The 13,405-nt window shown below is 38.6% G+C and overlaps 1 protein-coding gene across 3 annotated transcripts in view; it reads left to right on the forward strand.

Annotated features, from left to right (window-relative positions):
* The window catches only part of CCPG1 (cell cycle progression 1), a 20,613-nt gene continuing 7,208 nt past the window's right edge, over positions 1–13,405 (forward strand). The window contains exons 1-7 of one of the 3 annotated variants that reach the window (XM_084532272.1): positions 1–127; positions 2,615–2,686; positions 6,253–6,367; positions 6,974–7,053; positions 7,243–7,450; positions 8,481–8,576; positions 11,495–11,749. In XM_084532272.1, the coding sequence (XP_084388398.1) occupies positions 2,627–2,686; positions 6,253–6,367; positions 6,974–7,053; positions 7,243–7,450; positions 8,481–8,576; positions 11,495–11,749 (814 nt within the window). In that variant the 5' untranslated portion in view covers positions 1–127; positions 2,615–2,626. Of the gene's footprint in view, positions 128–944; positions 1,027–2,614; positions 2,687–6,252; positions 6,368–6,973; positions 7,054–7,242; positions 7,451–8,480; positions 8,577–11,494; positions 11,750–13,405 lie in introns of those variants that run through there. The other 2 variants (XM_084532270.1, XM_084532271.1) reach the window with 2 other exon arrangements.

Genomic DNA, 13,405 nt, shown 5'->3' on the forward strand with positions numbered 1-13,405 from the left:
CGCGGACTACGCTCCCCGGCGTGCCCCGGGGCGCCGCCGCCGCGCGCAGGCGCCGGCCCGGGCGGGTCGTTGTTGTTTTGTGGCGGCGTCACCGGCGGTGCGGCCGGCCCGGGCGGGCCGCGCTCAGGTAGGCGGCGGGGCCGCAGCGAGCTCCGAGGGCCCCCGGCTGACCCCGGGCCGTCCCTCGGCGCGGCCCCGGGCTCGGCCGTGTGCTGGGGCTGGGGCTGGGGCTGGGGCTGGGGCTGGGGCTGGGGCTGGGGCTGGGGCTGGGGCTGGGGCTGGGGCTGGGGCTGGGGCTGGGGCTGGGGCTGGCCCCGCAGGTGCGGAGGTGAACAGGACGCGGTGCCGGGGGGGGGGGGGGGGGTTGTTTTGTCAGCCGGTAACTGCGGGCGCTGTGTGTGTGTGTGTGTGTGTGTGTGCTGCACGGAGCTGCTGCCTCGTTTATTTTTAATACCTGATTCCAGGAGGGTAGAGCTAAGAGTGCTCAGAGTCTGTGGGCTTGGAGGAGAAACGCCTCCTGGCTGTTAGTGGCTCGTTGTCGTTTGGTGACAGATCGCAGGCTGGGGAGCAGGACCAGCCGTGGGGCGCAGGGCAGCTGCCAGGCCCTTCAGCGCACAAACACAGCGTTTGAGCTCAGGTTTAGTTGTGACTACAAGGTTTTATTCATCTCTTACAGAACTAAGCTGTTCAGGTGTTGATTAAATTTTAGCAGCAGTGTGCCTAATTATTCTTGTGTTCAAGCTTTTTAGCCTGTTTTGATCTTTTGGATGTAAATAATTATAAGCAATAAAATGCTTTACTTTGTGCTTGTAGGAATATAGCGACCCTAGAGCTGCCTTTCAGTCTTGCATCGTGTTGTCTGTCACCATTCTGATAAATACTGTAGCCACACCGATCAACTCCATGATTTTGAAGTTGTTATTTTTTTTTTATTCTGTTATTTTCTTGCTTTTAAAACTTCTTGGAGACCGATCACCTGTATGCAGTTAACCGTGCAACATTAGTACAGCATTCTGGTTAAACACAGTAAGTAACTCAAGGGCATTTACTGAGGGCAGCAAGTAGTACAAAGTAATGATTATTTGGCTGCTTGTCCCTGTGTTTGTTTTGAATATTTTTGGATTATACAGAGAGCACGTGGCTGTGTCTTGAAGCTGTGGTTTAGGGGGGGAAGACAGGTGCTGAATGGCTACATGGGAACCTGAGGCTGCAGCTGTGTGTTCAGAGGAGCTGGTTTTATGCAGTGCTCCGTTACCTGCTGGTCTGATCTGCATGGAGAGGGAGCTCATGATGGCATTTGGGTGGACTTCACCAGGGCCCAGGGTGAAGTGCTGAGTTGGCTAGAGGAAGACAGACATGCCTGTATCCAGCACTGACTCTGCTCTTCCAAATGTGCCCTTTTCAGATTATAAACGCAGTTGTGTCAACAGATACGTATATTTTTTTTTTGTCTATGAAAGGAGCTGGTATGGTTTTAATAAATAAGTAAGTAAAGCCTGACATCGCCTAGCTGATACTCTAAGAGAAGTGCGGATGAGGGAAGGGAAAGGGACAATGACAACTGTATTCAAATTAGGGCTTCAGAATGGAAATTCAGTTTCTCTGGAAGTCTGATAACTCCGTTGGTTGTTAACTGATATGTTTGCTTTGTGGTCTTACCAGAAGTTTTTATGTGTGAGAAATAAGGCAGATGGATCAAGTTGTCAGAATTCTCTGGAATACAGAAGCCTTATTGAACCGGGATCTGCTTTGTGATTTCATTACTCTGGATGCATTATGTAACACAGAAGCAATAAGCTGCCTGTACTGTTTTTAAGAAGCTTTTTTTTTTTTTCCCCCAATGATATAACTATAATCAATTTTATTTAACAGCTTAACTTTGAAAAAGTATTTTAAAGAACAAGAAGTGCATTACATTTCTTTTTGAAATCTTTTAAAGAACTTTGAAAAGTAATCTAAGCGTGTAACAGTAATGGGTACTCTGTATTCCTCATCCAGGAGAATAAACAGGCAGAGAGCTGCTGCCAGAAAGTTGTCCTGAAAATAATTAGTAAAGTCATCCAGTAGTGTCGTAGAAAGTAAAATGTTTAGGAGTACTTGAAAAGAGTTAACAGAAGCATTATTTTGCCCAGAAGTTGAAGAAAACTAGTTTCAAAAGATCCTAAATTAGTACCTCATCCAAGAAAAGCTGTTTTTCTTAAGTAAATTATAGATCCTATGCCTGTAACAATTCAAAAATGACTTCACCTACTGAAACGTGTCTTTAAGCAATGATGCTTCAAGCAAATTTTAAACTTAATTATTGACTTACTGGCTAGTTTACCATGTGTTTTAGCTAGTCTAAGAGCTTTTTGGCTGGCTGAAATAGGTACGTAGCAAGAGAAGTTGCATTTGCTTCAAGCATAAATGATAATAGGGATATGTGCAAAATAATATATTTTTGGTCTACATCATATTTTTTCTTCTTTTTCCTCAATTTCAAAATAACAACGTGTGACTTAATGTGTAATGTTGTGTGATGACATGATTTTGGTTCTTCTTTTTTTTCTTATTTGTCAAGCGAGCACTGAAATTACATACCTTGAATGTTAAAAGAATCTACGTTTCTTTGCAGTGTGCTTTGAAAATGTCTGAAAATTCCAGTGACAGTGATTCGTCCTGTGGCTGGACTGTCATCAATCATGAGGTACCCGATCTCAAATTAATTGAGTTCTGTCAATATAAGGCTGCCCATGGAGTAAAAAATTGTTGCTGTTTTTTTGTAGACCTTACTTATCAACAGAGGATATAGGAAAAAGTTTTATAAATAATAAAATAGAAAACTGCTGTATCAAAATGTGTATGCTTTATTTTAGCTGTTATAAATTTTAATTGTTATTTAAAAGCATAATTATTGAAGTCTTACTTTGAACTAGAACTTTAGCGAGCTTTTCCTCTATTCCATCTTTATTGAAAGCCTGGACTTTGTGTAAATTGTCTGTTGTTGTCAATGTGTCTATTAACTGTCCATCTGTGTGTCCTCCCCCCAGATCATGGGCAGGTGAAGTATGTAATGCAGAAGGCAGTGATCCAGTGACTTCTCCAAGTCTTTTCTGCCACTAAGCTCTCTCATCCTGGCTTCGGCAGCTGCTGTTTAGGAACAGCTCTCTGTCCCTAGATTCCATCTTGTGGAAAAAATGGTCACAAGCATGTGCTCAGTGACTAGAGTGTTAGTAGGAGGAGTTTTCAAGGCTTGCAAGCATGCTATAGCCACTGTCCTATTCCTAGTTGCATATAACCAATTACTTTTCTTCCTGATGGAGCTTCTCCATCTTTGAGTTGAGCCTCTGAAAAGGTATGTCAGGAGTTTGGGGAGTGGCATAAAGACACGCTGGGTGTGCTGTCACACATCTTCTGTATTGCCTCACTCTGCTTGCAGAATGCTTAGCTAGCTTGGAGAAAGATGCACGTAGGTCTTTTGGGCCTTAATTGCAGGCTTTTAAGTACTTTCTTGAGAGTGGTATGCAGGTTTGTGTTGAGAAGGAAAGGTGTGGAAAATTGAGAGGATCTGGGGTCCCCAGGAGTCAATAGTGTCCAGAGGACTGGTTGGAAATCCCCTGGAAAGGGCCGTGTTACAGGGGTGCGTAATTACGTATTCCATACCCCAGATGCTGAAGCTTTTCTGGACTTTCTTGCTTCAAGTGGAATGTGAGGGAAGCTACAATGAGTAAGGGAATACCAGCTCTTAATTAGCTTTGTTGGGAGGTGCAGGTGACGGGAGGGCAGGGCAGCTCTCCTTACATATGTGCTGTTGGCCCTGTTGTTGAGGCAGGAGGTAGCAAGGCATAAAATACGCAGAAATAACCTGGATTTTGGCCCCATGTGGAAGAGGAATTTGTGTGACAGCGCAGGATTGAGCTAGTTTCAGCAACTGAGAGGATGTTTTCTTCCATTAGGCAAACCCCTCACTGAAGAGGGGCCTTCCATGAGGCCATACACAAAAGCAATCAAATTACTGAGTAAGGAAGTTGTGATGGCAGATCGTGAGGCAGCGGATGGAAAGAGCTAACACCGTGTCTGCAAGGCAAAAAGTGGTTCTTGGTGCAAAATACTTGTTGTCTTTTAAAACCTATTCAATTAATGTGTGGAGCTGTATGAGATTTTTGTATGGCTAGTTGTGTTAGGTACTGGAAGGCTGCTATAAGGTCTCTCTGGAGCTTTCTGTCTGGGCTGAACAACCCCAAGTTGCTCAGCCCCTCTTTGTAGGAGATGTGCTTCAGCCCTTTGATCATCTCTGTGGCCCTCCTCTGGACTTGTCCTGTTAGTCCTTATAGTCTGACAGGTCTGTGTCCTTCTTGTGCTGGGGCCCCGGAGCTGAACACAGCACTCCAGGTGGGGTCTCACGAGGGCAGGGCAGAGGGGGAAGAGTCAACTCCCTCGCACTGCTTTTGATGCAGTCCAGGACAGGACGGGCTTTCTGGGCTGTAAGTGCATGTTGCCAGTTAATGTCGAGCTTCTCATCAACAAACGCCCTCAGGTCCTTCTCCTCAGGGCTGCTTCCAATCCATTATCCATCCAGCCTGTGGTTGTGCTTGGGATTGCCCTGGCCGCGGTGCAGGACCTTGCACTTGGCCCTGTTGAACCTCATGAGCCTGCCCAGGTCCCTCTGGATGCATCCCTTCCCTCTTGCGTGTCGACTGCACCACGCAGCTTGGTGTCATCAGCAAATGTGTCGAGGGTGCACCCAATTTCACTGGCTGTGTCACTGACAAAGATGTTACACAGCGTTGCCTGTGCTAAAACAAATTCAAGTACCTGAAATATCACATTCCTTGGAGGAAAATAGGAAATAATGGCAAAAGATAAGAATGATCAACTTCTTTGTTTTGGGTTGGATGACAGGTTAGGAATCCTGTCACTAACAGAAAAACAGAAAACCCACTCGCTCCAGTCCTCAGGATCAGGATACAGAAGTGCGTAGACTTCTGGACTTCGAGGATTTCTAATAAAAGTAAAAGGGTTTAGAAGTTGGCTACAACAGCTGGGTTACTCAACAATGAATTAATTACATGCTCTCTTTTCATACTTGGGATGGTTATTTTACAGAGCTACTGAAAATGAAATTTGCAGTCATTTGGGATAAAAGATGTGATACTTCTGTTGTCAAAAGAAAAAATCCAGGCTATTTGCCAAATTACTCAAGAATTTAATTTGTGAAGCCTTTTTAAAACAAAGTTAGCTTTGTATTATGATGCAACTCTTCTTGAGGTATCAAATCTTCCTGAAGTACAGCCTCTTCTTAAAAACAAAAGCATACCAACATAAACAAAAACATGTTTGCTTAAGCCATGAAATCAGGCATTTAGGGAAACTGACCTGGTAGTATTACTACTACTGTAATTTCATACCTGCTGTTGCAAAAATAACTAGCTCTGTTTACAAAAACAGTACAAGTTATTTATGGATCAGAGTGACTTAGTATTTTTCAATTGGATTTTGTGTGCTTATGGTTTTCTAATAGTCTTACTTGAGTTCCACTAATTACTATAAGCAAAAATTGTGATACGAAGATTGAATGCTCAGGGTTGTCAAGTCACATTACTGCAGTCTCTGAGTGGTGGTGTTTATCTTCAGTTCCTGTTCTGCTCTGGCAGCTGACTGATAACTGAGTCTCCTTTCTGGATTAAAGACAGCAATACAATTTAGAGACGGTATAAACATTTATTTTCGTGGTGTCAGAGATGTGCTAGTAAAGCAGCCATTTGGGTTTGCTGGTAAGAATTGAGATGGAGTAGGGCATACGTGCTTTTCCTTGTCGTAGTGCTTATCAGAGTACATGTTGGTACTCAGGAAGGCCCCTTTCTTTGTGTGTGTGTTCATTTACATACAACTCATGGACGTGTGTGCAAAAATTAGTTCCCCTATTCAAAGCTTAATTAGCAACTTGCTCTGTTTTTATACATTTTATATAATAAATGAGTCTAATAAAGCTAATAGGAAATAGTTACCCATTAAAAATACTTGGTTTAGTTATTAATTGATACCTAGTTTACTTTTTTCCCCTCTAGAATTGTATTCCATGGCCCTTTTTCGATCATGGTCGTTACTTAGTGTTTCTTCTGATTTTTTTTTTGCTAAAAATCAGTTTTAATGGTGGTTTTTCTTCTCTTGTTTTTATTATTAATGTTCTGTTTTCCTGGTAACCCTTTCTTGTTAGTCTACAGTTAATGGGGTTTTGGTCAGTAACTCTTATTTCAAACTCTTCAACTCCAGGGTTCTGACATAGAGACGGTGACTTCAGAAAATGGAAGCACAAATGATAACCACGAATTCATTTCAGAAGAATATGTTACTTTGCAAGAAGAAGAGCAACCAATCGATTTGCAAGGTAGGATATTAAAAGGGAACCAGTCTCATAAACAAATGCAAGTATTTGTTGTAGCATTGACACAAAATTATTATTTTTAGTAGAGTACTTTGTAGGCCTCTGTCAAAATGCTTGCTTTATCAGTGTTATGTATGTTACCACTGTGTTGTTTAATAATCAATTATCTAAGATATTTTCTTAAAATAAGTGTAAGCAGTAGAGTGTCTTTCATTTTGTTAGTGTTTTAAACGTTATGGAATAATATGCCCTAGTTTATTTTATCAGATAATTTATAGTAGTACTATCACTTAAGATGTGTTAATATATTAAATATAATACTGCTATAGATCAAATAAGAGTAATTTGGAAAGAACCAGCAATGCTTTTATATGTTAAAAAGTGACATTGTGCCACTCTTAGTATTTCTTGAGTTGAAACTGCAAGTCTTGTGCATATTAATATAATGCAAATCCACTTATTTTAATCACTACATGTAATAATATTGGTATGAGAACACATACAGAACTAACATACTCTAACAGTATATGGGAATGAGGGGAATTTATAAAGCTGTGTTTTAATCCCATGGTTGGTTTTTTTTTTTTTTTTTTTTTTTTCCTTATGTAGCTCAGCACAGCACTGATGGAGAGGTACCAGTGGTAGATAACACACTCTCTGCTTTTGAGGAAACTCAGACAGTTCCAGAGGTAACTTATATACAATGTTATTCAGAAGCTTCTGTGAGCCTTATTTCAAAATGCGAAGCAATACTTTAAAGGTATTAAAATGAAGATACTGATTTTTCTTTTTCAAAGCATTAGGAACTCTTGCTACTTTTTCAAGTCAATCTATATTCTATGTATTTGAATAACTTTTTACATTATCTTCTTCCTTAGGGAAGGAAAGAAAAAGTGCATGATGATGGTTCCTGTGTTGGGACTATTAGTGATGATTCTGACATTGTTACGCTTGAAGCTCCGAAAGGGGAAGAAACTCAAAGTCAGGAGGAAGCTCCAGCTGATGGTGAAGAAGCTCGTGGTTCAGAGGATTTTAACATGGGTTCCTCCTCTAGCAGTCAATATGCATTTTCCCAACCAGAAACTGGTAAGAGCAATAAATTACGAAGTAATTGTGTGCAAAAATGACACAGGAAAGAAATCTGCTTAGGAAATCTTGTTTGTCTGGAGCTGGAAAAAGTAAGTCTTGTTGAGTGCACATCCAAATGCTGGCAATACCTTGAACTCTGTTACCCGAACTCTGAAACTTCGTTCAAATATGTGTCTGCATTCTTTTTACTTGGAAGTATTATGTTAAGTGAAGCATTTGCTAATTTAAATAGAAAGTTATTTTCTAGCAATGTAGTAATAATAATATAAAATAATAGTTATTTTCTAGTGCTGATTTGCTCTTAGAATAATGTAGGCTTTCTCTTGGCTGTTCTTTTGGGTATTTGGAGAGTTGGCAATAGTTAGCTACTAGGTTAGAATGATTTTAGGGGCCATGAGGACTAGTAGCAACAGAACTATGAACACATGCTTGTCTTTCCACTTATGTAAATTATGTACATATTAGGATACTCCTAGTATTTAACAGTACTGCATAATATCCAGAGGAAGGATATGAATATTTGAACAGTTAAAAAATAAAATAAAACAAAACAACAACAACAAAATATATATATATAAACAAAACAATCACAAAACAGCAGAACCTTACTGTTGTGTTAATATTCTCATTTCCTAGTCCTTTTTAATTCTGTTTGGCTGCTTATTTGTATTCTTTTCTGTTTTATTCTCTCATAACAGCTTTGCCTTACTGATTTTTTTTTTTTTACCTTTCAAAGTAATTTTTTTCAAGAGGAGGATTTATCTTAAAATGTTGTTTTATCTTCTGTAGTATTAAGCATCTTCATAGCTTTGTGTATTTATGTAATATGCATTGAATTTAGAAACTGACAGCATCTAATTGTGACCAGTGACAATGAGCAGCAAAATTATCGCCTTTAAATCTTCTAGATGACTTGATATAACTTTTAATTGAAAGCTTAGTTTGTTTTTCCTCTTTTCTTTTAGGATTGAGTTCTAAAAATGTTTTTTTTTTTTTTTTTTTTTTTCCTGTTTTTTGTACACAAAAGTCAGTTGGCTGGAGAAGCTGAGGAAGATTCCTGATTATGTAAGGGAATGGGGCAATGAGGTGAAAGAGCATGTGTCTCGCAGTCTTCCTTTCCAAGGTGGTGTGATTAAATTTGATCAGCTTGTGTAAAGCTGATTGCTTATAGCTTGCATGGAGTGTTCTAAAAATTATCACTACCAATCTGACTTGATCTTGTAGTAGTGATATTCCAAACAGATGCTGAAAGCCAATCTTCACTGAAGTTTGGCTAGGCTGTCATTCTGTTTTATTTATTCTTTTTTTGAAAAATGACAAACTTACATGTAGACTTGGAATGGAAATCATTTAACTTTGTAATACGTATTAGTATGTATGCTTGACCAGAGAATGTTACTTGTTGAATTCCAAATCTGTGTGACTGACAAAAACAATTTCTTCCTTCTAAAGCTGATTCCAGCATGGTCTCTAGTACTCCGTGTTTAATTGACCAAGCACTATATAGAATGTCTGGAGCACTTTTGCATTCATTTTAAATGCCAAAGGTTTAGCAGTCCAAGTTTTTATGCCATTTTCTACACATAGCAATACTTGCCGTCTACTTCTTGTTGAGTTTTCTATTGGTTTGGAAAAAGATGAGCTTTACTTTTTCCTTATGTAGATACTAAAACATCCTATGAGGATTTTATTCTACACTTGCATTTGGAAACCATTCCTTTGTAGTTTATGCTGTCCTAACCATGCAAACAGCTTCATGAATGAAGTAAGTTAACTGAGCAAAAGCACTTATTTCAGTATGCAAGTTATGTCTATGCTTCAGATGTATCTGTACAGAGATGCCAAAGAAAATCACGTTGTTAACTGACATTGTCATTATCATCTGTTTTCAAGTGTATATCTTGTGTTTTAAAATTGTAGCAGAAGCTAGAATTTTGGATTGCTGCTGTGATCACACTTTATTTCCTATATACTCTTTCTCATCCTGTTAGTTTGGCTTTGTACTGAATTCTTTCAGCAGTTGTAAGGCAATGTCATTGACAGCTTGTCAGTATCTGCTTAGCAATGACTCTAAACTTCTTGTAGCTTTTTTCTTTGCTTTTTGATTGGCTTTTTTTTTTTTCCTGTTCTTTGCTCTCCACTATACATACATAAATCCTACTTGGTTAAGAGCTTTTTGTTGCTTAACCACTTTTGTATTCCATATGCTTACTTTTCTTTGGTTGTTGGGGGGAAAAATGCTTAACAACACACAAAGAAGCAATAATAACACCTGTCTTACTAAGTATGTCTATATAATCCTTTATAACTTCTGACTTCTGCATTTTTATTTAAAAAACAAACGCCTCTGTCCTGACCGGGATCTGAATGTTTGTCTTTATTGCCCAGAATTGGGGAAGTATGCAACTGGTTAAATGAGTTATTCTAAAATAATGTACTTTCAGACAAGTTATATAAACTAATTTAAGAATTTGCATGTCAGGTAGCTAAGTGATTTGTCTTAATCATAATGTCTCATTTGACTAATATGTAGTAAGAAGGAAATCATCTTCCATAATCTAACATGGTGCTTGTCCATGGAGTCAGAAATTAGACATGTATTTCAGATACTAATTGGTAATCTTCTGTGAGGTTGATGTAATCACTTCTGCTAAATTGGATTATTTTTTCCATGAAAAATCTTAATTGGTAATGGTTTTTATAGATTACTTGTGGCATTGCTTGACATTCTTGTCTGTTCAGTGATGTGTGCGTGGCTTTGCTCAAAAACTTGGTTTTCAGTAGTGAAATGTTCAAGGACAGTAACTCTGTATTAATATTTCTAAACTTGATGATCTCTGATGAGGGAATGAACAACGGTGTTTCTGGAAGGGGTATTAGCTTTGTGTAGTTGCAGGCATCAAACTGAGAACTGTCCAAGCAGGAGCGCTTTGGTACATGCTGGAGGCTTCATTGATCACATTGAGTCTTTTTCAGGCGTGTGAACTAGATATATGAGTGTAGATATTTGGAAGCTGTTCATCCTGCCGCTGCTTCCCTTCTATATTTGCCTTATGCTTGAAGCTTATGCTTTCAAAGGAGAGAGATTAAATAATCATTTTTAGTATACTGGATTATATTTATTTACAGTACTCGTAGAAAGCATTTGAACCGTTAATAGCAATAAGCAGTTCTGGCTCTGTTGTTGTTTTCTCAGTTAGAATCTAAGGCTTTTGGGCTGTAGGAACACAAACATACAAACTGTATCATAAATACCATTCTACAAAAAAAGCTTGGAAGATGATTTGTGTAGTTAAAACTTGTGCTTATCTCAAACCTTGGTTGATCCGTCATTCTAAAACATCAGTCAGGTAATCAGTGTTATGGACCCAGGGTGTTAGGCAGCGACAAACACAGAGGCACCCAAGGGGCTCTTTTCCTGTGCAGGATTTGTTGAAAATGTTTTTAAGCACCTTTCAGGGAAAAAAAAAAAAGTTATATATACAGGTAGCATATTTGCAACAGCTACATGAATGGAACTTCAGTGGAATTTTTCTCTGCAGCTGCAGGTTGATCACAGAATGAAGTTTGAGGCACTACAATAAAACAATGGCTACATCTTTTTAGGAGGCTTTCTTGTAGAAACTGTTGCTCTTGTTATGAAATAGGTGAATCTGAGTATCTCTAAGTGAAGGAAATCTGAGTTCTTAACTTTTCTACTTTGCAAGAATTTGCAGAGGCAGTACGTGTGGATATTTTAAAGAAGTAGCATTGTGTGAAAGAAATGCTTTCTAGTGGGTGAATTACAAGGTGTGGGCAAGTGTCAGACAGTTTTTCCCGGTAATGTTAATTAATGTTAAAAATGATTTTTAACTTTGGATATCAAACATTCTGTATATGATATCAGGTGCAAGCTGTCACATCAAGATTTTTTTTCTTATAAATATTCTCTGAGATGAATGCCCACTATGTTTTTGTGTGAATAAGATGAATTTTTATACTTCAATTATTTTTATAACACCAATTAATGCATTTTAAAGACTGTTCTATGTTGTTTTCCAGTTTTTTCATCTCAGGCTAGCAATGATGAATCAAGTAGCGATGAAACTAGCAATCAGACCAGTCCCACAGTGCGAAGACGTCGGGCTAAGAAGCGGCTGATCTCTAGCTCCGAGGCTGAGAGCAGATCCCCTGCTGACCCAGAGTCCGAACCTCCCAGAGAAGAGCAGCACAAGCGCCAGTTCAGTAGCGGCCTGAATAGATGCATCATACTAGCATTGGTGATTGCCATCAGCATGGGCTTTGGACACTTCTATGGTGAGTTTATAGAAAGTAAAATACATAGAATCAAGAGTGTGCATACGTAGCAAATACCATTTTATTTTTGAATCTAATTTTTCTCATTCTATGCTAAAAATCTAAACCTGGAACCTACAACTGAGATGAATTCACAGCTAATGTGTGGAAAATAGAGAGGCCCTTCAGCAGTGCAAGTGTATTTAATGTAATTACATTAAAATTAAAGCAAATAATAATAAATTAAATATTGTTCACTCTTTCAGGTAGATCTTTCTTCATTTTCTCATACTGCAGTGTCTACGCTTAATTTTTCACATCTTTTCTTTTGAAGTAGATTTATGGTAGTGCTTATCATTCCCACTAGTGTTCAGAAAGTCATTTCAGGCTTTTGTCCTATTTGTACTCATCTGGTAAACGTCAAAGCAAAGCATATTTTTTTACAGGAGTTCACAGTATCAATATTTTTCTCTCTCCAGTGGAAGAAAATAAGCTGTATGTGTCCTTGCAATTCTAGAGTGACTTAACGAGTCCACAATAGCAGCAATTTTTCCGTGTTCAGTGCTTTGCCCAAAGTTGAACATTACAGATTGTTGCTACATTTAACAAATTAGCAGAACTCATTACTGATCTAAATCTGTGGAGTGCAATCCTGATCATGTAAGATTTGTGTGATATGATTAAAAAAAAAAAAAGAGGGTGTTTATTTCTTAGTAGTCATTTTTAATGAGTAGTTCTGGTTGTGTATGAAATGTGCCTTAGTAAGACTTGTGATTCAGTTTGGGACTGGGAATATGACTGTAACTGGATTTGATTTTGACTAATTGTTAGGAATCTGAATTTTGACACTTACTTTGAAAGGCTAATTTTCACTTGACGCAGTTTTTTTCCATCTTAGGTAAACCTGAAGGTAAGAGTCATGAGTGATACTGTGGGTGCTGTGCTTGCATTCAGGTTTAATAATTAAATAGTGTGCATGTATGTATGTTTACACACTCATACCTGTGTATGCATAGTGATATAAAACACGATAACTGAATCTTAGGAACTACTAGTGTATGCAGCATTGTATGCGTGACTAATGCAGTCATGTAAAATACTTCTTCTTTAGCAGTTGCAGCAAGTAATAGCAGGTATAAAACCCCACTGATAAACATTGGCATGCTAGAAGCAGAGAAGAACAGAGTGACTAGAAGGATCTCTGATAATGTTTTGCTCTGGTAACTTGAGGTTTCACTTCTGCTCATCATTTCACCAAATTTAAATTGGAGCTAATGATAAATACCATGCTTTTAAAGAATTTGCAGATGTATGAATGAGAAATATATTTTGGAAATGTACAAGGGGTGATAAATATACTAAGGAATTCAATTTAACCTGTTGAATCTTCTAAACAGAAATTGTCATCACTGATAGCTTTTCAGCAGAGAAAGCAGCTCTGTGTGCCTTTAGTTTTTAATTTGAGTGAAAGTTCTTTGGGATTATGTGATGACTCATCTTTCTGCCACTAGAAGGGAAATCAAACCCTGCTTTCTGTTTTAGGTGTGACTTGTTTTTGTTCTTTAAAACATATTCGCAAAGAGAAATCTATCTTCTAAAGGACTATACCATAGCAGTCTCTTAATGCTAGGTTAGTTGACGTGTTAGGGAATTGTAGGGTGTCGCTTTTTAAGGAAT

The sequence above is a fragment of the Aythya ferina genome (genome assembly GCF_964211825.1).
Source record: "Aythya ferina genome assembly, chromosome: 11".
NCBI lineage: Eukaryota > Metazoa > Chordata > Aves > Anseriformes > Anatidae > Aythya > Aythya ferina.